Source organism: Peromyscus eremicus, chromosome X (assembly GCF_949786415.1).
Source record: "Peromyscus eremicus chromosome X, PerEre_H2_v1, whole genome shotgun sequence".
NCBI classification, from domain to species: domain Eukaryota; kingdom Metazoa; phylum Chordata; class Mammalia; order Rodentia; family Cricetidae; genus Peromyscus; species Peromyscus eremicus.
The window spans coordinates 12565838-12590005 of NC_081439.1; the positions used below are offsets into that span (position 1 = coordinate 12565838).

Here is a 24168-nt window from a genome sequence, read left to right on the forward strand (position 1 = left end):
TAACATGTGGTGATGCCAGGGCTTGGTTGTCTTGGATTTCTGCTGTATTGATGGGGGATAACATCAAGGACTGCACCCAGTTAGTAAGGAACATAAGATTGAGCTAGATAAAAGGGCAGTTTGGTGGTGATTCCCCTCTTGCTATTGCCCTCCCGAATGCCGTTCCAGGACAGAAGCTGGCTACCAATGTAAAGTCTTGACAAAAGCAACAGCTTTAGTTCTTTGTACATTAATCTGTGGTTTCACTTTTCATAGTTTCAGTTCTCATGATCAACTATGGTTTGAAAATATTAAATGTAATATTATAGAGTTAAACAACTGATAAGTTGTAAATTATGTGCCATTCTGAGTAGTGTGATAAAACTTTGCTCCATTCCACATGGATCATGAATCATCTATCTATCCAGTGTATCCATGCTATATAGGCTACCTCTCTTTAGTCCCCTCAGTGATGAGATTAACAATTGTGGTATATACAGGGTTTGGAACTATCTGAGATCTCAGGCATTCACCAGAGGGGATGCTTTAGTACATAGGCCAAGAGGATAAGAGGGATACTGTCTGTCTAGATCCTGGATGGATCGTAATTTTCTCTGGAGCCTGGCCCTGGCTGAAAGTACTCTTCTAGTTTTGTTTCCTTGAGGCTAGCCACTGAGAAAGCAGTTGTTAGAAGAGTGCCTTCCACACTCTCCTTCATTCATTCCTGCATCCTAAAATTTTCAGTTTCAGGAGCGCACTCTAGTTTCAAAACACAGTGAGAAAACAGTGAATTGTACTCAGGAATGTTACGGCCATCTAGACCTCAAGGAAGCACATAGGAAAGCTATGGTAGGGGACTCTGGGGTCAAGGGGTGAGCTTTCTCAGGTCCTTGAAGCTATGGCAGGAAGAATTCACTGCCTCGGCACTTGCTTACTTAGCCACAGTGAACTCAGGCTGTCTACATAAAATGTTTTCCTTCTGGTTAATATCCCCCTCTCTAACTTATTTCTTCTTGCCTCATTAGTTAAAAAAGAAAAAAAAAACCATAAAATTAAATAAAATCAAAGACCATTTGAAATATAATAAGAATCCTCTCCCCCAATAATGAAGCTATATCCTGAAGTCAGCTGCAATAGAAATACTAGAGGCTCAAAGAGTGAAGCCCTGGCATGTGACTCCTAGTGATGTCCGGGCAAGATACAATTAAAGTAGTAGGTCCATCATGTTATGGCAGGAAGGCCATAGTAAAACACTGTCAGCTAGCTGTCGGGGAGGGTAGACATGGAACCACTTTGTTTAAGCCTGGGTTTTACTGGAGGGGAGGATGAGTACGAGGGTATACCCAACACTTGCTCTCCTTCTATGCAATCTCTTCTTCTGTCTCCTGCTGCGAAGTTTGGGGGAGGGCCTGACGCTGGTGTTGGGTGAATGCATTCAAGTAAAGCAAATCTGCTTGGGCAATGGCTAAGCTAGGCCACTAGCCTGGGGGAAGAGGGAAACTGCACATTAAGAGGGTCGTGTGGCAAAGGGGAACACTGAGTTTGTGATGTCTTTGGTGTCCTAGTACAGAGATGAAGGCACTTCATTGGTTCGATGGGTTCCCACTCACTGGGAACGAGCACAGGGCAGTACAACCACACCTTGCTTCAGCTCTGCAAGGCAGAAGCTTAGGGCCTTCCCAGGCTCTCCTCGATGGCTGGCCAAGGCAGATGGCTGCAACCATCTGCTAAGTCATTTCTATATAGTCGGCTAGCAAACTGCTACTGAAGACTGAAAGCACTTTCCATTGTGGATAGATAGGCAGGGGTGCAGAGGCACTGGTGGAATTAGAAATTGTTGGGCCCCAAGTGCAGGCTCTCTTTGAGGCATTTAAGCTGCTCTTCCCCAAGTTTAATCTTCTCATCCAGCTCTCTCTGTTCAATGATGAGAGCAGATTTCATCTTCACAAAGTGCTGGTAATCTTGGAGCTGGTCCTGAGGCAGGTATCGGGAGACCAGGCCGAACACCAGCTTCTCCCTGTGGTCCACGTGCTCCTTCAGCTCCTTGGCATCTGCCAACTGGTTTGTCAGCTGCTTCTTCTTCTCCATCAGCACCACCTGGGGAAGCAGAGGACCCATTAAAGGCTATCCCAGTCCCCAGGCATCTGCACAGCAGTCTTCCACCAAGGAAGCAGCTCCAGAGCAGCTATACATTCTGCTAATTAACCAGCCCTTGATTTCCTGTTCCAAAGTACTCGTTCACACACAAACCTCCCTTGCCTGTAGCTGCAGAAAGACAAGCATGACAGCACTTTTGGATAGGAGCTGTGCAATCACATCTCCCCATCTCAAGGCTGTCTTTAAACCATGGACCACCACTTGGTTTGGCATTGAGGAAGCCTCTCACAAAGCTAATCTAAGTCCCTTCCATTTGCTGAACAAATATCATTGTAGTGATGCCTTCTGTACGGTGTCTCTGTGGGACTAAGTCATGCCTGGGGGTGTGTATTTGTGTGTGCACGTGTATGGACCTCTTACCATGGATCAAAGCGACTTGTACAGGGGAAGGTAATGGAGTTGAATTCAAATATGATTACAGAATAATGAAATAACCTGCAAAATTGAGGGTCTCTTTGTAATTCTAAGGGGGATCAGAGGCAAATTGGCTGCTGTTGTTGCTGCTGTTCCTGTTCCTGCTGCTGTTTCTGCTTCTGCTACCACCCCCACCCCTATCACTACCATCACTATCAATCACCAGCACTAGCAGCTAGCACTGATTGCATATTTACTCTGTTTCAGACACTATTTTATGCAATTAACTCGGATTATCTCAACCATCACAGAAAACCCATGAAACAGGTTGCACGCTTATTTCATTTTTTAAATGAAGCAACTAAGATGGAGTAAAGCTAAGTAAGCTGCTTTAGAGTCACACAGCTAACATGCAGAACCAAATTTTCAGGGCACTAAAAAGCCAGTGCTCACACTCTTAATGCTGTTTCCTGTCTCCCTTAAAAGCTAAAGAGGCATTTCTTCCATCTACACCCTCAGAGACAACATCTGTACCTTCTCCTGGCTGGTCTCTGAATCGATGCTGTTGAGAGCATTCTCTACCCGGGCCAGTCGTCCAGAGAGTGACAGCAACAGGTTGACCACTTTGTCCAGGTCCCCAATAAACAAATGATACTTTTCCAACTCATTGGATTTGCAGACCGCTTTTAAGTTGGCCTCTACCTCCTCTCCAAGGGCAGCATTGGCATTGATGTCATCCTGGAGCCCTCGCTGGGCCTCCCTCAGGACAGAAAGTTTCCGACCAATGCTTTCAATGAGCTGAATCTAAGAGAGTTAAACAAAGACAAAGGATGAACATGGCCTTCAACAGAAACAGATTTGGGCTTAGCAGAATACATGCCTGCATCCTGGCACTTGGGAGGTGAAGGCAGGAGGATTACAACCTGGCCTATATACCGAGACCCTGTCTAAAGGACCAGACTAAAAATGGAAGGGGGAGGGAAGGAGGGATAGGGCAAGGAAAGACAGGAAGGAGAGAGGGAAGAGATAGAGTGCAACCTGAGCAAGTGATAAGCAATTCTAGTTTTCTGAATAGGTACCTTCCTTCCCTGTTTGGTAGGAATTTCCATGTCACCACCAGAGTTCCTGGTATTAGGAAAGTGGTACCCATGGACCCAGCTACATTTGCAAAATGCAACTGAGACTATAATAAATGAGAACTAGAGAGCTTCTGAGGCCCTAGATTGGAAAGAATTGTCATCAGATATTTGCTAATCACTTTCTATGTTCTCCTTTGGTGCCCATGACAGTGTGCTAGGCCCTTGTCCCCTTGGATCACTTTTGAGGCCTTTGGATGAGAATGAAAATTCTGCAGTCATAATGACTGTGTTTGACTTCTAGCTCTTCCAATTTCTATCTGCAGGATCTTGAATGATTTGACTTAATTGAGCTTCACTTTCTCTCTTTGTAGAAGGATTGTAGGTAAGTGTTGTGTCCATTATACTGAATGGTAATGATTCAATAATAATTAAAAAGACTTAGCACAGAAGGTGTCAATAAAAAGTAGGCCACTGTTATTACTATTGTTCAATTTGACGCATTACCTCCACCTCAGAACCATTCAGGTTTAGCGCTCTGCTCCACTATATCCACAGCCCTCATTCTTGACTGCCTGAATTGATTCTGTAGTTCCACTTGCTCAGTTTCTCTGTATGGGGGCTATTCTGGTTCTTTCTCTAAAGCCCAGCTTTGCTCCCACCCTTCCTATAGGAAAACCTCTTCTAGAAGTCTTCTCTCAGTGGCATCTTTCTTTTTGAGCTTTGAAGTATTTTACCTTAGGGGTATAGCTCAGTAGTACAGTGCTTCATTAGCTTATATAAGGTACTTATTTCCATGCCTAGAACTGCAAACAAGCAAACAGAAAACCACAAACAAAACAAAACTTTTAGAATCAGAACATTACAGTGTGTGGTGATTTGAATAGGAATGGCCTCCAAAGGTTCATATATTTGAATGCTTGGGTCATTAGCGAGTGACACTACTTGAGAGGGATTAGAAGGCGTAGTCTTGTTGGAGTTGGTGTGGCCTTGTTGGAGGAAATGTGTCTCTCAGGGTGGGCTTTGAGGTTTCAAAAGCTCAAGCCAGACCCAGTGTCTCTGTCTTCCCGCTGCCTCTGGATCCAGATTAGAACTGTTAGCTACAATGTCTGCCTGGGTGCAGCCATGCTCCCCGCTATGATGATAATGGACTAAACCTCTGAACCTGGAAGCCAGACCCCAATGAAATGCTTTCCTTTAGAAGAGTGGCTGTGGTCTCTTCACAGCAATAGAACAGTGACTAAGACACAGTGTAATTTTAATTTGTTAATTCTATTTTATATGTGTGAGTTCACTCCTTCACTGTTCATTATAAGTTTCTCAAGGGAAGTACTGCCTAGTGCTAAGTTTTGTTTTCTGTGTGATGAAGTGTCCATGCAAGACAACTTAAAGGACTAAGAGAAGAACGATGTACTTTGGCTCACAGTCTCAGACGCTTCAGTTCATTGTGGCAGCCAGGAGCAGAGAGTGAGAGCCTGTATTATAGGTTTTCCCACCCTCACCCCTTTATTGCATCTGGGCCCCCAGTCTATAGGATGGTGCCATACACATTCTGGGCATGTCTTAGTTAATCCTCTGTGGAAATGCCTCACAGAACTCCCAAAGGCATGCTTTGCAGCCTCTAGGCACCTATCGATCTAATCAACTTGATAAGATTAAGCACCATAGCCTATCCCTCCCATTTATAGCAGTAATCAGTTGTGTGACTACACTCACAGGAAGGCAATGAGTAGAGTGAGTGGAATTTTGCAGTCATATAAACCCCTGGATACGAATATTGTCTTCTACAAACTCTGAAACTTCAGATACAAAGTTTACTTCTTCATCTAGTCTACCTTTGTCCAGGGTGCTGTGACAATTTATAGTAAATATGATCACAGAAGCAAACTATTGACTGCTGTTTCTGAGACAGTAAATGCTCAATGTACATTTATTTGTGCTTTCATTATCATAAGCATTATTATTAATATTATTATAAGGAATTCAGGAATACATGTCTAGGGGCTGTTGAGATGTGTCAGTGGTTGAAGCGCTTGCATGCATGCATGAGGATCATAAGAAGCCAGGCACAGCAGAATGTGTCTGCAACCCCAGCATTGGGGGATGATAGAGACAGAAGGATCCCCAGAGTTCATTGATGAGCCAGTCTAGCCAATCACTAAGCTCCAAGTTTAGTGAGAGCAACTTTCTTATAAAGAAGAAGGTAAGAAGCAATTGAAGAAGAAACCCAGTGTTGACCTCCAGCTTCCATATACACATGCACACACATATGTGTGCACACATACACATCCTGGTACAGACATATACCAGAGTGAGGGAGAGTGAGCCAGGAATCGAGAGAGAGAGAGAGAGAGAGAGAGAGAGAGAGAGAGAGAGAGAGAGAGAGAGAGAGGGAGAACCTTGTTTAGCTGAGTGGCTTGATGCTATCCTGGGTTGCCTACAGCCTTTGTAGCCAGTATTGCATTGTGCTTAAGATCATGGACTCTAGCAACAGACTGTTTTGAATATCAGACCTGCCACAAAGTAGTGGTCTGACCTGTTAACACATTACTTAACCTCTGTGTGCTTCAACTGCTCTACAGGAAAAAAAGTAGGAGAACAATAGCACCCATATCACAGAGTGGTTATGAGAATTAAGTGAACTAATACAGACTTAGGATAGTGTCTTGTACACAGGAAGTAAGCTCCAGTGTTTGATTTATTATTATTCAAGTTTAGACTTCTGGGATGTGTAGATTTGGAGTGTTTGTTCCTCTCTGATAGCTCATTTGGAAATGTTGAAGGTGACCAAGACTATGAGGTTCCAAAGCCTGTTGTCAGGAGAAGTCAGGAAATCATCATGTTTGTGCTTGGAAGTGTGGGGATGATCACCAAATCCACTGAGAACTGGGAGCCCAGTGATAGGAAAGAGGAAATATAACGAGGTTTCAAAATCTTCTCAATTATTTTGTCACCTTCCACTCTCTCATACAAAAGCCGATGTCAGTGTCAAAGGATGACCCACTTGGATTCTCACTTCCTCACCCAGATGCCGACCTCTGGGGACTGAGGGAAGAATGGGAATGGAGGGAACGCTTTACTCTGCAGGACCTGGCCTATATAACCTGACTCTTTAGCCTGGGGAAGGCATACTGTATGCACTGTATGAAATTGGCGAGTCATCACAGGCTCAGCCAGAGCTGAGCTGTTTTTCTGGAACACTGCAAATTGATGACCTTCCTCTCCTTTCTTCCTTACACACAAACACTGCCCTGCCCCACCCGCGGTCATTGCATATCACTCTCTGTTATTCTGTTCTTTGCCATTTCCAGTCATCTCTCTTCCCTTGGCTAGACTTTCATTATGTTTGTCCCTGGAAAGGCCAGGCCTTGAATAAGCAAGGAGCCACTCTGCCATGTTCAAGAAACATAGACTCCAAGGAAGAGCATCTGGATCAATAACATTTGACACTTCCATGGTCCAATTATTTCCCTGACATTTTGCTTCAGATGGGAAATTGGAAGGAGGGCTTCTGAAAATGGCCTTATGTTTTCCTACAGGTCATGTCCTGAAAGAGAAATATGGGCAGAAGAGCAATTTACATTGAGTTCACATGTCCACAAAATGGTAAATTGGGCCTTTGAGGTTGCTATGACAACTCTATTTGCTTATGAAATAAAATAGGTAAGTGCAAGGGGCGGGTAAAATGATTCCAGGAACTTGATTAAAAAACTAGGCTACTGGTACTTAGAGGAAGAAAGGGAGGCTTGGAACAACAACAACAACATCCCCATTTACCTATTTTGTATTTTCAAGAGATAATTGACCATCATTGCAAATAAATAATAGTCTGCCAGCCTATAATTTCTCCTTAGTCAGTCTGTTCTCTCTCCCAGAAACTTACAGAGAATACAAATTAATGGCACTGCCATTGGCCAGAGCTCTGATGTGCCTTAGGCAGTGAGTTAGATTGCTTAATTCAAAAGGACAGTATGGGAAAGCAGAAACCCAGTCCTGCCTTGAGTCAAGAACCTGTTATTTAGTACGTTGCCTTGGAAAAAGTAGTTCCTCTAACTGGTTAAAAGAGTGGGGGCAATAATAACACTTACCTTGCAGGGCTAGGGCTATAACTCAGTGCTAAAACGCTGGCCTGGCAAGGGCAAGGCTCTGGGTTCAGCCCTAGCACTACAAAAGAAAGAAAGTGGGGTGAGGGAGACAGGGAAGGAGGGTGGAAGGGAGGGAGGTTGGTTGGGGATGCAGCTCAGAGAAAAGTGCTTTTCTAACACATGCTAGGCCCTAGTTTTGATCCCAAATGCTTCAAAAATTTCCACTGAGACTCAGGTTGAGCATCAGTGTAGCACACATAAAGTCCTGGGGTCCAATCCCCAGTGACAGACAGACAGATGGGCGGGTAGGCAGGATACACATACACACATACACACACACACACACACACACACACACACACACACACACACATACCCTCCAAAAGCAAGATGGTTCTAAGGATTAGAGAGATAATGATGAGTACTGCTACTGTTGATTAGAGACTAGACGGAGGAGAGGCTGTTTGATTTCCATACTGAAACCAGGACTGAAAGGCATGCTGGGGGTGTAAAGGGCTAGTTGTCCTTCAGACACAGCTAAATGCTGGAAATGTCTGGGATATACCAAATCCTTACCTTTTTTTGAGCCAGTTCATAGTCAACTCCCTCCTCTCCCAGGCCTGCCTCTGCCATCTCAGGCTGCTCTTTTAACTTATTCAGCAGTTCTGCCTTGGCCACAGAGATATTATAATACGCTGAGTAAGAGGTAGGGACTCCTGGGGCCCCCGGAGGAGGTGAGAAGTGCTGAAACTCTTGTCTGTGGAAACAAAAGGTGACCATGTGAGCACTTTTGTTGAGCGAGCACTGATGTTTCTCCTTCCTTGGTTTCCTCTACCTATTACATATGGCACCACTTTCCTTAGCTATTATAAAATGGACCAGAAGGCACTGTTCAAACATGAACAGGTCACACGGAGGCTATCTAAAAGGCAAATAAAGGCAAACTTTAAGAATGTAGCAGCCTATTTCCATGTGCCTCTATGTCCCTGCCCTTAGTAGCTTATAGGATGTTTTTATCATTTGGCTCAGTCATTAACACCCTATTAAAATATAGATGAACTTACAAGACCTCAACGTTGTGGGCTTCTGATGATAAATGATTCTCCTTAGTTAATGACCTCAGGGGAGGGACTGTGCAGCAGAGAAATGTGCTCCTCTAGGCCTGGGGACCTCTCCTCTACCTAAGCACAGAGCCTACTCAGCCCAGCTCTACCTGACCTGCTTGTTTACAAAGGTACCCCATGGCTTTTCTCATACTCTAATCTTTTATCCTGATGTCACTCCTGCTTGAAATGGCCACTCCACTGTAGATGTCCCATAGCAAAGTGTGACCTCAGCCATGGTCACCATTTTGAAGGCTGGGATTTGCATCCCTGCCAAAAATTTGTCACAGCCCATCTTATCTCTCATGAGCTCTCTGATACTGCCTCTGGTAGGGCAACCATTTGGCCTGAGAATGGACAGCATCCCTCCACTTCCAGAATATTCTCACTGGCCCCAGCCTCCTGCATGGTTGCAGAATGAAATGAGGAGGATGAAACCAGTGACACCCAGGGCTTGACAAGTAATAGCAGCAGAGTCTGTTGCCTTGGGTTCACTGAAGGCTTCTCAGAGCCTGTTGCCTTGGGTTCCAGCCAGTGGGAGAGAATTTCTTCCCAGGAAAGAAGTTGTTCTGACTCCACCCTGGCTTGGATTTAGACTCTTCTGACAATAAAGCTTCTTGTCCAGTGGGAAAAGGGGGAAGTGAAGGTTATAATGTCAGGTTTCAGTCATGGAGGAGTGAACAATTCTGCCCAGGGTTTATGCAAGGGCAAAGGCAAAGTCTTCTCTCTCTTTCTCTCTCTCTCTCTCTCTCTCTCTCTCTCTCTCTCTCTCTCTATATATATATATATATATATATATATATATATATATGTGTGTGTGTGTGTGAAATGCAATAAAGACATCTAAAGTTCAGCCATGCTAAGCCATATACATACACACACATATATATGCCATATATATACATATATATGTGTGTATACATATATGTACATACACACATATTCCCTTTGCCTAGCAGCTACTCCTACCATCCACCTGTCTGTGTCACTAGCCCTTCCTAACCTCTAGCTGTTTGAAAAGGAAAATAGGAGAAACTCATTAGTCATTTTTGCAGCTATTTGTAGCTCTTAGATAAAGGTCAAACATAATAGCTAAAAAGGCTCCACAGCTATTTACTGATTCATGCTATGCTGTCTCTTAATTCATCACACAAAGGCAACCTGGGCATGCCAATAATCCTCATTCTAGAGACATTTATTTTACACGGAGGGTTTCAAGCTTACAACTATAATACTAATCTATATATGCAGTGCTTGCTATACTGCAGAAACTGTCCCAAGACAGGTAACACACATGTGCATAGCACACACATGTGCACATATGGACACTCACAACTGAATGTTCATCATAACCACTTTACAGACAGGAAACATGAAGACCCAAGAGGTAAAATTATATTCCCCAGGTCATCAGCCAGTAAGCTACACACCAATGTTTTCTCCTTTGGCAACCTGACTCCACATTTGTGCTTTTATCCTTTATATTATGTGATAGTGACAAACGAACAACTTGATACTCTACAAACCCCCTATTTGTAAAGTGACTTTTGAGCTGGACTATGTCTTTGATATCAGAGAAGAGAGAATATTCTGGAGGGAATGCAAAGACATGAACTTTGGGAATTCCTATTTTTAAGAATTTATGGTACACATCAATGCTGAGTCAGAAACTGTAATGATCAAAACTCATGTGCTACATGGAAAGTCAGTTCCTCAGCAGATACAGCCCTACACCTCGTTACAGTAGATCATATTAAGCACTGTACTCTAGGGTTCTTTTCCTCGTTACCCTCATGAACAAGGAAGTGATTACAAGAAATCTATAGGAAGCTAATCTGAATTGGAAAGTAAACATTAAATGTAAGATCAGAACCTTCCACTGAGCATTGAGAGAATGTGCTTAGAGTTTGCGAAGCAAACTAGATCTACACTAGCATCGGTTATTAGCCTGGAGCAACGTTTGATAATTTCCATGACTTCCCTCCATATGTGTTACACAATTTGTAACTAAAAAGTAAATTTGTGGTAAAGATATACTATGGCTTAGCATGGCTCAACTTTGGATGTCTTTATTGCATTTCACATTGAAAACCTTACATGTCTGCTGGCCTCAACACCATCTATTTTGTACTGTCCTCGGGTCTGAAGAGAATCTACTTCAGGACCTAGGGTACTGAAATGACACTGTGGGCAATGTGTTAGACTGTCTGTGATCTTGTGAGACAGTTACATTTCCTTCCTTAGCTTCCCTTTTCTCTTCAGAAAGGTGGAGGGGTGGAATTACAACTCTTCCTTAGGTTTGTTAGGGGAGACTAAATCAAGGCCCTAATAAACCCTTCCTAAATGTAAAATCCTTATACTACACCTAACCTCCCAAACTCCACAACTCAGTAGCCCAGCACACTATAGAGTGTCAGTGGCTTCTCTCATCACTGCAGGGCTGACTGCCTCTGCGGCTCCCCAGCACCACTAAAGGTTATTGTACAGACTCTTGCTAGCTTAGGAAAAGGTCAACACTCCCTCACCTTCAAATGCCATCTCTGCTGAGTGCATGTTGCTTTTCCATCACTGTAAACCCTAAGAAAGTGTACATCACATGCCACCATGAAAATACGTAAAATCATGCTCAGCACATCATAAACAGGTGGAGAGACTTCGGCTACTATGGAAATAATGCTCTTCCTTAAATCTTTATCATCTGAAGGAACACTGAGAATTGATTTTTTGCAACTAGAAGCCAAGGCTGTATGCAAATGAATGCATTCCCTTGCAGCCTCTAATTCATCACAAACCAATGGCTGGAGCAGGTCATCTGATGTTTAGCAATAGGGATTTCTTTCTCAGTGGCCCAGGTGTCAGGACAATAAAGGCTCCTAAAGGAGGGAAGTCCATAGCCTAGAACTGCGACTTCTGGCGCACATTACGCTCTAAGAGAGAGGATAATGCTGTAAAGCCCCAGCCAAGTGGAAGAACAAGCCTTTGTGAGAGAGGTTGCAGAAGGAGGAGAAGAAGAGGAGGAAGAGGACGAGGAGGGGGAGGGGGAGGAGGACAAGGATGAGGACGTGGACGACGAGGACGACGTGGACGACGAGGACAAGGTTGCTGCAGCAGCTGCAGCTGCCTGGATTTAGAGGCAGATAGATCTGGATTTGAGTCTTTGCTGCACAATACTGAATTAATTAGTCCCTTATTTTGCTCAACTTCAGCTACCTCATTTGTCAAATGGGGATGATAATGGCTAACAGGGATGTTGGGAAGAATAACTTAAATAATGTACATTAAATGCCAGGCAGTGTCTGGCACATAGAAAGTGCTTAATTGAAAACTTATTTGATTATCTATTTAGCCTTTTGAAATATTAGTTCAGTGCCTACTATCTTCCAGGTAACCTTTCAATCTCCCAGCTGTAACACATAACAAGCACAACACAGCTAGTTTCTGCAACACATTTTCCAGTTGCAATACGGCAGCTTGAGAAGTCGCCACATGTGGTCTGCTAAGGGCTTCTCACAGAGCCCAGGAGCTGGGCTTTATAAATGCTTTCCTTATGGCACCTCAGAGAACTGCTCAATCAGCTCCAGATAACCAAGTAACATGATTAGCCTGTCCATAAAAGTCACATAAACAAGGTACTTCTAATAGCAGCTCCTCCCAGGCAAGATCCTGCTATAAAAAGATTTAAAGAAAGCAATTAGGGGACACCTGTCTGCTCATCCCCAGTGGAGCTCTGAAGAAGGGGAGGCAGAGCTAAGAAGCCTGGCACTGAGCAATGGAGATCATGGAGCTTCTGTTTGGGAGCGAAAAGGACAGACACACACTGGGGTGCACAGATGAGCACTGACATAGAAGTCAATGGCAGTCCGCAATCCTGGTTTGATCTCTCAGCCCAGCCAGCTCACCCTGCCAATGACTGCCTACTGTCCAGCAAAGCAAATGTGAAGCAGCAGCAAAACAAGAGGGTGGAGAAAGTGGAGGAGACAAAGAATGCCCTTAGCTGTTATAAGGAATTATCAGGCCATAAGTACCTAGCTCCAGCTACACCTTTCTTCTGGGATTGGGGGAAGAATTCAGATGCCCAGGCTACTTTGTTAGAGCAGGAGCGAGGTTTCAGAAAAGGCCTAGGTAGGACAGGCAAAGAATGCTTTATGCTTTCATGATGGGGGGCCAGATATTGATGTATACCTTAAAGATACACTGAGAAGCAACAACATATTTTCTTAATGATAAGGATAAAACCTTGAACTCCATTTTCTGAGTACCTACTTGTACCAAGTGTCTATTTATGTCCTTTACATGCAATATCTTAACAGTCAGAACCAGGTAGAGCAGGTACGTTATCATGCCTGTTTTCCAGGTAAGGAAAGTGAGGATCATTGTTAGACAGTTGCTAAGTAGTAGGGGTGAAATCCAATTCATGCTGCTGGCTGCCTTTTCTGGGACCCAATGTCTTTTGCAAACACTTACTTTGGGGTCACAGTAGCTTCCTTCTCAGTTGTCCTCCACAGTCCGTGAGCGCCATGATAGCAAGGAGCTTGAGCTTTCTCAGGCTGGGCTCCAATGTGGCCCCTTACTGGAGGCACAAAACCACTGGGATGCAGAGCAAAGGTCTCTTGCTCTAGGAGACGCTGTGAACCCTGCCTTGAGGCCTCCAGGTGGCCCATCTTCAGGGGCTGTGGCTGCTCCAGGCCCTCATCTGGATTAGGGGCATGGGAACCAGTGGTTTCTGAACTAAAATACTGGGGTGGTAGGTCTTCCTCTTTTTCTCCCTCCTCCTCCTGCTCTTGCTCCTTCTCCTCCTCTACTTCCTCCTCTTCTTCTTCATCACACCTTTGTTGCTGCTGTTGCTTCTGCTTTTGCTGTTGCAGCTGCTGCAGCTGCTGCTGCTGCTGCTGGGCTGCACGGAAGAGCCTGTATTTTTCCCAGTTGGGAGGAGGAGGACGAGGGGGAGGAAAAGCCTTCTTTCGGGCCCCAAGGAGCTCTGGTTGAGTCTCATTGCCTTTAGTAACTGGTTCCCTCTGAGGCTTCCCCCAGGCCTGGGTGTTTTGAGGCTCTAAGCTGATGTGACTCTCTGAAAAGGCTCGGCTTCGCAGTGGGCGGGGCATGGAGGCAACAGAACTCCCATCCTCATAAACTGAAGACTCCTCTGCTTTGTTCAAAGCAAGTTTGAAGTCTCCAAGAAGGTCAAGAGAAGAGATTGCTCGGTAGTTTGACAAGTCCAGTGCTGGGTTCTCAAGGCAAGGATGGAAGGGAGTAGACCATGAAAAGCTGGCCTTAGAATGAGCCATTTCCCTGCAAAACAGCAGATAAGCGTTGACCAAGACAAGCATGAGGTGGATGGGCCCATATTTTGGATGACATAATTTCTGCAAAGTTAAAATGGCTACAAAATTCTAATATATGCAGTAAATGTAATGGCCATGGGGATAACAATATAATAATGGAGACAATGACACTTTTTGTGCATAAGCTAAGTATTAAACACTAGAGGAGTGCTTCTCACCCTTCCAAATGCTGCAACCCTTTAAGACAGACCCTTTAATACATGTTGTGGTGACATTGCTATTTCATAACTGTAAGTTTGCCACTGCTATAAATCATAATGTAAATATCTGATATGCAGACCACCAAAGGGGTCATGACCCACAGGTTGAGAACCACAGCACTTTCAAGTTTTTTTCCATGTTCAAAGTTATTTGCTCCTTACAATAAACCCAGGAGGTAGTTCTTATAGTTTGGATTTTATAGTTTTGGAAACTGAGACATAGTCAGGATAAGTAACTTGTCCAGGGTTATAAAGGTTATGTGGTAGAGCTAGGATTTAAACCTGAACTGCTAGCCAAAGTCTAAATATACACATAGCACCCCAGTCTGTTTATGGCACTCAGACTGGTTTTCCTGCTTTAGTTGATTTCTTGCTCTTTTTTTTTTACTATGAAAAGTTTCTAGTGTTTACAAATATATAGTGATTTCCATAATGAACATCCACATTCCCACTTATTACCCAGAATCAGCACAATTTAATACTTTACTATCAAAAGTTTGTGAATTTTTCTTTTGTCTCAACCCTCACTTTCCATTTTCCTACTGCTATTTGATGCAAGATAGATTATAAATGAATTCCACATAACTTCCCTGTTCTTACATGTGTAATAAAAATACTAAATAAGCTATTTACAAGTATCTGCCACTTTTGGTGAAAAATATTTCCTTCTGATACATTACAACCTGAAATTTCAAAAAGAACCATTAAATTATAGGCTTTTCTGAAAACTTTCAAAAGTGGATAGACTATTCTGTTACCAAAAAATTGAGGCTAGGGTAAAGAAGGATTAATAACATGAGCAAATGTGGACTCACAGAGGAGAAGCAGCAAGCACAGGGCCTAGACGGGTACCCTGCACCAGGGCCTCTGTGTCTATAAATATGGCTTCCAGTTTAGTGCTTTTATGAGATTCCAGAGTGTGAGAATGAGTGGGTATCTGACTCTTGTGCCTTCTCTTGGGCTCTTTTCCTTCTGTTGGTTTGTCTTGTCCAACTTTGATATGATGGTTTTTGTTTTATCTTATTATATTCTATTTTGTTATATTAAAATGAATGAATGAATGAATGAATGTAAATCTAGGCACTAAAGGCTAACAACTGAACTGTCACTTATACCCACTGGGAGAGAGAAAATCAGTTTTCTCCATAGAGTGGCACTGGGTATTTCAACCACTCTTAGGGGAGGCCTCATGGTCGGGGCAGTTGACCAACATGTAATGGACTCCACAGTTTTGTTGTGTGATTTCATTTGGCTACAGTTTGTTTTTTGTTGGGGGGGGGTGGTAGCTTGGTTTTATTTTGTTTTCTTTGTTTTGAGGGGTTTTGTTGTTGTATTGAGTTTTTGCTTGTTTTTTTGAGAAAGAACTTAAAGTTGGGTGGGTAGAGAGAAGAGGACCTGGAAGGAGTTGGGAGAGGGGAAGAATACAATCAAAATATATTTAAATTAAAAAATAAATATATATAAAGGTTAAACATCTTATGAGACAATTGTAAGTACAAGTATCTTACAGATTAACAGAACCAATCAGTAAATTTAGAAATAAGGCAGACTAGCCAGGCATGGTGGTGCATACCTTTAATCCCAGCATGCAGGAGGCAGAAACAGGTGGATCTCTGTGAGTTTGAGGCCAGCCTGGTTTACAGAGTGAATTCCAACCTAAGAGTATATATATTAGAGATATCCTGTCTCAAATAAAGATAAGGAATAAAGTAGACTATAAAAACATCACCTATATAAAAACATTATAAAACAAGGAGATAAAAATTATTCAGTAAATTTTTGGACAACTTTTGATTGGTGCTATATATGTGAATATATACTTAATATTCTATGTTATATATTTGTATAAATAAAAAAATGAAATTTAAAATATGATCTCTCCTAGGAAAAATAATATTCTTTTAAGTTATAAAAGATAATCTCCAAAGACAAAGTCCAGGTACTTTGACTATTTATAAAATGTCAAACTTCCACATGGTAAGATTTATCAAAATGAAATGACATCTCTTCAGCTGATTATAAAGAGGTAAACTCTTTAAACTTATGATCTTGTTTCCTATGGTAGCCTGTGAGCAATCAACATCATGCTGAGTCCTGTCTACTGCCAGGAAATTCCCAGGGTTCAATTAGATCAGCAGAGAGACTATGCATTTAACAGTCATGACGATGGCTGAGACTATTTCTTTAAAAATAACAGTACACATAATGCTAACTAAGCTTAGAGAAAATGGAAACAAAACATCATTCCCTTCATCACTAGTTCCTACATGGATCAGAAATTCATACCCACATATCTTCACTCTTCTCATTTGGGTCTTAGCCTACCTGTAGACTCCTAATGCACAAATCATCCAATTCAGTATATCCTCTCAAGGAATAAAATAAAAACAAAAAGTAGTGAGTGAATAGCAAATGGCAGATATATATCAGGTAGAGAGGGCCTTCCTGATGATCCTATTTATTAGTCTTAATTACTCTGATTCTACTTTGCATTCATTCCTCTCCCAAAATACCATAATGCTAACAACTTGGATATAAGATAAAGTTCTAATTACACTAAATCTTTCTCTTTCTCCCCTCTCGCTCTTTAGGTGAGCGAGCACATGCATATATACATATAAATATATATCTGCCCCACACCTTGTTTGTGTATGTGTGTATGTGTGTGTATGTGTTTGAGAGACAGAGTCATGTTATATAGTCCAGGCTGGCTTTGAACTTGAAAACTTCCTTTGTCAGCCACATAAGAACTAGCATATCTTGTTATTCCCAGAAACCCTGAATCTTTATGTAAAAAAATAAACATAGAATCAAACATCATAAGAAAACTGTAGGTAATGTAAAGACAAACAAATAAAGTCAGAAACAAATTTAAGACTGTTTCAACTTACAACTAAAATTAAAATAAGAGAAAACTCTAACTATAAGACTATACTTTCTTTTCAGGACCCCAGTGAATATTTTTTAATTGCCTATATATTGAGCCAGAGGCAATACAGACCACATTCTCTAATCATAATTCAGTAATACTGGAAATTAATTCCAAACATGAAAGATGAAAATGTGTAGTATATAGAAAACAAACAGGAAAACTTTTCCACTTTAGATAAAGAAGAAATCTGAAACTCAGGATATCAAGAAACCATCAGAAGCCAGAGGATATACTTCACTAAAGTGGTAGTTCAAGGAAAATTTATAGCTCTCAACACTTACATTAAAAGATGACCTTGGAACACTCAGCTCTAAATGGGATGCCTCCATCAAATCCCTCCCCTCAGAGCTCAGGGAGCCCCACAGGAGAGGAGGCAGAAAGACTGTGAGAGTCAGAGGGGATGGAGGACATCAGGAGAACAAGGCCCCCTAAATCAACATGATCAAAGCTCATATGAACTCACAGAGACTGAAGCAGCAAGCACAGGGCCTGCATAGGTCTGCACCAGGTCCTCTGCGTATATATTATGGCTTCCAGTTTAGTGTTTGTATGGGATTCAGGTGTGTACTTTCTCCTGACTCTTGTGCCTTCTCTTGGGCTTTTTCCTTGTGTTGGTTTGTCTTGTTCAACTTCTATATGAAAGTTTTTGTTTTATCTTACTATATTTTATTTTGTTATAGTCTATTACTATCCCTTAGCAGCCTGTTCTTTTCTAATGAGAGACAGAAAGGGAGTGGATCCAGAGGGGAGGGAAAGAGGGGAGGACCTGGGAGGAGTAGAGGGAGGGAAAACTATAATCAGGACATATTGTGTGAGAGAAGAATCTATTTCCAATAAAAGGAAGAAAAGATAATACCAAAGTAAAATAAACGAATTAAGTACTCAGTTGACAAATTCTTAAAAAGAGAATCTAAAAACTGATCAAAACAAAGCAAAAAATATTAAAACAAGTAGCAGAAATGAATACAGTAGAAAATAAATGCTATAACTAATAATGAAAGATAAAAATGGAGGGGTATATGGAAAAGTTTGGAGGGAGGAAAAGGAAGGGGAAATGATAGAATTATATTATAATTTCAAAATAAAAGAAATTAAATTTTATTTATTTATTTTTAGGGAGTATTCTTTTTTTAATTTTAAATTTATTTTACATACCAAACACACTTTCCCCTCCTTCCTCTCCTCTCATTCCCTCTCCCCACCTCCCTTCTACGCTCCCCATCCCCTCCTCCTCTGTCTCCATTCAGAAAGGGTAAGGCCTCCCATGGGAGTCAACATAGAACCTTCATCCAGTAACTGGTGGAAGCAGATGCAGAAATCCACAACCAAGAAATTAAATTTTAAAAAGAAAAAATGAAATAGTAAAATTGATAAACCATTTACTAATCAAATAGAATACTCCCAATTGTTCTATCTTGCTAACAAACGAGATAAAAATTTCTCATACTTTATAGCTTTAAGTCATGAATCAAAAATAAATTGCAGAGACAGAGCAGTGCCTCCAAGAGTCCGTGTGTCTGTGTCTTGCTTTAACAGTGTTTAGATGGAACAGACCCGAGGGACTCCCTCATGTTAGCGTCCAGCCGCTTTTCAGTCTCTCCAGTCGCAGTCTCTGGAACCATCTCCCAGCCGCCTTTGGCTCCTAGGACCAGCCAGCATCATCTCTTCGCTGTTAACTGCACACTGCGTATCAGCCATGACCTCCCCAGGCTCATCAGAATTATTCCACCAAAGTGGAGGCTGCAGTGAACTGCCTGGTCACCTTGCACCTGTGGGCCTCCTATACCTACCTACCCCTCTCTGGGCTACTATTTTGATCGGGATGACATGGCTCTGGAGGGTGTAGGTCACTTCTGCAAATTGGCCGGGGAGAAGCGCGAGGATGCCCAGTGGCTCCTCAAGATGCAGAACGATTGTGGGAGCCGCGCATTCTTCCAGGATGTGCAGAAGCCATCTCAAGATGAGTGGGGTAAAGCCCAGGAGGCCATGGAAGCTGCCTTGGCCCTGGAGAAGAACCTGAACCAGGCTCTCTTAGATCTTCATTCCCTAGCTTCTGCTCGCACAGATCCTCACCTCTGTGACTTCCTGAAAAACCACTTCCTGGATGAGGAGGTGAAGCTCATCAAGAAGATGGGCAACCACCTGACGAACCTCCGCAGGGTGGCTGGGCCACAGCCAGCAGACTGGTGTGCCCTGGCCATCCCTGGGCGAGTACCTCTTTGAGAGACTCACTCTAAGCATGACTAGGAGGCCTCACCTTCCAAGGGGCTCCCTCCTCTGCTCTGCACTGGCCAGCCTCAGGACCTTCACCTGAACATCTTGAGCCAACTAGGCAGCTTTGTAACCACCCTCAAGCCCCTCCCAAGTCCTGGACCAGGTAAAAATAAAGATTTTTGAAATAGCAAAAAAAATTTGCCGAATTCAATTTGTAAAATATATAAATGCAATGTTACAAATGGTGAAATAAGTATGGATACAGAATAAATGAAAACAGTAAGAATACCTTTTGATATAACCATCTGGAAAACTTAGGGCAATTTCTTAAGAAACCACCAACTACCAACACTGACTGATTGGAAAAGAGACTATACTCATTAGTTATCATAGAAAAAAATCAAAGTACTTAACCAAAAGTACAGAATCACACAGTTTTGTGCTGTTCTGCCAACCTTCAAGGAACATACACCACTAATATTATGTACACTTTCTAGACTCTGAAATCTAAAGAAGATAGAAGAGACCCAATTCCAACAACTAGGAAATATAGAAACAAACAGTAGAGACAAGTCTCATCTAAGACTATATATATATATATATATATATATATATATATATATATATATATATGTAAACTTAAAGTATTAGTGAAGAGAATCTAGGAGGATGTTAAAAAAAGACTATACCATAAACATGGATGCCAATCTTAGAAATTAAAATCTCATTTAGTATTAGAAAATCTATTCATATAATTGACAATACTAATAAATCAAAAGACAAATGTTATAAAACAGTTTCCCTGATCCTAAAACATATTATCAAACCTTTCTAGAGTTAAAAAGCAACTAGTAGGAAAATGTAACTAGTTCTATAAAATTATCATTGTTATACCCAGGGCTTCATGCATGTTAGGCAAGTGCTTTATCATTGAGCTATACCTCCAGCTCAGCAAAACAGTACAGAGATTCCTATGAAAATTGGGAACAAGAGAAACTGCCTACTTTCCCAACTAGTACTTAATATTGTTCTGAAAATGCTGATATGAGATTTGACATGATGAACATGTAATCAATGGAAGGTGGTATTATGCATTGATGGCATAATTTATCTGAAAATTCATGATAATTGAAAATGTAATACCAACAGTAAGAAAATTCAGTTAGGTATCAAGGTATAAAATGAAAATATAGAAACCAACAACTTTTGGTTGCATGCAACCAAAATTATGCATGCAACAATTAGAAAATATAATGGAGGGCAAGATCATACTTGGCATAGCAATTAAAAAGATAAACTATGAATAAACCTAAACAAGAAATATCTGGGACTTATATGCAGAAAAGTTTAAAAACTCTATTGAGGGACATAAAACACTATGTACATAAATGAAAAGACATACACTGTAAAGACATCAAGTTTACCCAAATTAATATATAAACTTAATATGAGTCCAATAAAATTACCAGCAGATGGGATTTTTGAAAGATTCTTCTAAATATTATTTGGGACAATAAAATTGTAGTGATTACCATGAACAGTAGCAAAGAGTTGTGATGGAGAAGGAATCTTACCAACTGTGAAATATGCCCTGAAGTTACAGTGAATAAGGCAGTCTGACAAAAAGAAAGTGGATTCATGGTATAAAATACAGAATACTGGTTGGAAGTGTAGCACCTGTAATCTCAGCATTTGGGAAGGAGGCTGAGGAAGGTGGATTTCCAGGAGTCCAAGGCCAACCTGGGTTACAAAGCAAGACTCTCTCTCTAAATATTTAAACAAGCAATAAAAATGACAAAACCCATAGAATGCTAAACTGGTTCAAACACATGTGAAGTTAGCTCATTATAACCTAAGCTAGGAAAGATGGCTCATTTGCATACAGTTTTGGAACAAATAAGATAGTCACCAGTGATAAGGTTAAACCTTCATATCCCTCTTTCCAATAAAGTTCATATATATATATATATATATATATATATATATATATATAATTTCAAACGTAAAAAAGACATTATGATAAATTCTAGAGAAAAACAGAAAACACAAGCAAAACTAATCCTAAGATTAAATTCTAATGTAAGTCACTAAATATAGATGTAATCAAACAGAGGTGATACTTAATTTTGATTTCCCCCAAATTAAAAATTCATTATAAGAAAAATATCAGAGATAAAATGAAAAGGTGATGATATACTGAGAAAATCTGTTTGTTTTATGTATGTATGAAGCACACTTACTAATCCACAATAGAAACCAGCAACACAACAGAGGAGAAAAGGTATGCAGTTCATAGCAAAAGGAGGATGTCTTCTCAACCTACAGAAAATGCTCAACCACATGTAAACTTATAACTATATACAAATGATAATGAACCATTTTAAAATGAAAATTAAAGAATTTATAAGGGTATAGGAAAAATAGGTGATCTCACACACTGTTGGTGGAAGTATAAATTGGTGTCATTTTTTCAAAAGCCATTTGTAAAGAAAGAAGAGTCAACATCGATTATCCTTTGACCCAGCAATTCAATTTCTAAGGATTTTTACATATTTCTATATTATATATGTAGTTATATATATATTCTATGTTGGTATTTTAACATGAACCCTGTTGGATTACATAAGGATATTCATTATAGCTTTGTATATAATCACAAGGATGGAAATATTCTAAATGCCTTTGTATAGGAATTAAAGTAAAATAAGAGCTAAATATGAAGTGCTATATAGCTGCTCAAAGTAATGCAATAGATCTGTATTCAATTTACACAAAAATCTATAGAACTATCATAAAAGTAAAAAGGCAAGATATATAATCAAGTGTATATAATAAATAGACACTAGTTTTTTGGTACACAAGAAATGTCTAAGTGTTTGGTGAGGTGCTGTATTACTGGATCAAAGTAAGGTCCTTCTAATGTGTGTGAGTATGTAATATGTGAGAGCAAGTATATGATATACTTGGAAGTAATATTCTTTATTAAGTCCATTCTACGTATAATCAATATACATCTAATAAAAAGTGAGCATAGAAATCCAAAATAATTAGCAACATTCAAATTGAACGTAAGGCATAAAATTGACACTATACACTTCCCTGCCTGGAGCTTAAAGTATTCAGAAAACAGACCCCTTGCTGTGTTTGATAAGGGTCCTTAAAGATCATGCCACTCACACACTTCCTATATTCCTTGCCTGTATATATTCTGTTCCCTTTACATCCCATTCTCTTTCCTTCCTTCCTGTGACTTGTCAAATTCATATTTAATTCTCACTTTTCCAAGGAAGTAGTTTTTGATTCTCCACTCCTCAAAGTATAGGGCAAGTGGGCAGTCTCAGAATCCATTGAACTTACTAATACAGTACTACTTAGTTGCTTGCCCCTTAAATATGATCATTATGAAGGTGAAAGCCATGTCATGTTCATTACCACATATCATCAGTAACCAGTATGGTGTCTATGCACAGCAGGTACTTGGTAATTTCTTTATGACTATGGTAAAATAAAAGCTCATCTATTGTCCTCTAGCCCCAAGGGCAAAGCCACTAAGCAAAGGGAACAATAAATAATAGTAAGTCAGAGAGTAGCTTCCAACTTCTCTATAATCTAATTGAGGTGTGTGCATGTGTATGAAAGAGTAGTATTTAGTTTATACCTGTGTTTGCAGAGCAAGCATACTAAATTCCATAGTTTTTGGAGTGATGTAGGCTAATACAAATTATCAATTTTATCAACCACATAATGCTTTCTAACTTTATTACTGGGCTGATATCTGCTATGGCACTTCTAATGAGGTAGTTGGAGCATTTCTGCTGTGATTAACCTTTAAGTCTGGTGAAGGCCTTCCTTAGCTACACATCTCAAAAAACCAGGTGCTTCCACAAGATGCTACTTCCTACTTGCTATGGTATGGATCTGGAATGATGGGCCCCCCTAGGCTTGTTTACAAGTTTGGTGCTATTAGGAGCTGGTGAAAATATTTAGAGGTGGGAACCAGTGGGAAGGCTTAGGTCCTTGGGCATGTTCCCTCAGAGGAAACTGCAGGGCTCTTCTATTTAGTTTTACACCCAAACATGAGATGAACAGGCCTTCTCTACTATGTTCTCTAGCTATCAAGTACTGTCTCACCACAGGCCCAAAGCAATGGAGCCGGTGGTCACTTATGGGAACCTTCAAAACTGAGCCAGAATAAAACCCTATCCATTTCCCAATACTTGGTACCTAATGCCTGCTGACTGGTGAGATATTAATAAATGCCTTGGTATTTTCATGGGTCCCTTCTCCTTCATTGTGATGGAGAAGTCTGTATTTTCAGAAAAATTAAGTCATCTTTCTACTGTAGCTACACTTTTAAAACACTTGGTACTACTTTTTCACACTGGACCCTAACAACCTAACTGTTTTGTTTTTGTCTAGGTCATTTCATTGTTTTTTTTAAGCTCCATAGTACTTTACTTATATTTACACTTACTATGATTTTTTTTTTTTTTTTTTTTTTTTTTTTTTTTTTTTTTTTGGTTTTTCGAGACAGGGTTTCTCTGTGTAGCTTTGCGCCTTTCCTGGAACTCACTTGGTAGTCCAGGCTGGCCTCGAACTCACAGAGATCCGCCTGGCTCTGCCTCCCGAGTGCTGGGATTAAAGGCGTGCGCCACCACCGCCCGGCACTTACTATGATTTTAAGTATCAAAATATAAGTATTAAGAAATTAATAAATACAAGAGAT

At 40.9% G+C, this 24168-nt stretch overlaps 1 protein-coding gene and 1 pseudogene across 1 annotated transcript in view; one reads left to right on the top strand and one right to left on the bottom strand.

Annotated features, from left to right (window-relative positions):
- Window positions 1-442: 442 nt before the first annotated feature.
- Shroom4 (shroom family member 4) overlaps window positions 443-24168 on the bottom strand; it is a 100844-nt gene continuing 77118 nt past the window's right edge. Inside the window, exons 5-8 of the mRNA XM_059251256.1 lie at window positions 13219-14043; window positions 8228-8408; window positions 3025-3294; window positions 443-2076 (exon numbers count right to left, since the gene is read on the bottom strand). Coding sequence (XP_059107239.1) covers window positions 1807-2076; window positions 3025-3294; window positions 8228-8408; window positions 13219-14043 — 1546 coding nt within the window. The 3' untranslated portion in view covers window positions 443-1806. The remainder of the gene's footprint in view (window positions 2077-3024; window positions 3295-8227; window positions 8409-13218; window positions 14044-24168) is intronic.
- On the top strand, window positions 16709-19542 carry LOC131899599 (ferritin light chain 1-like; annotated as a pseudogene).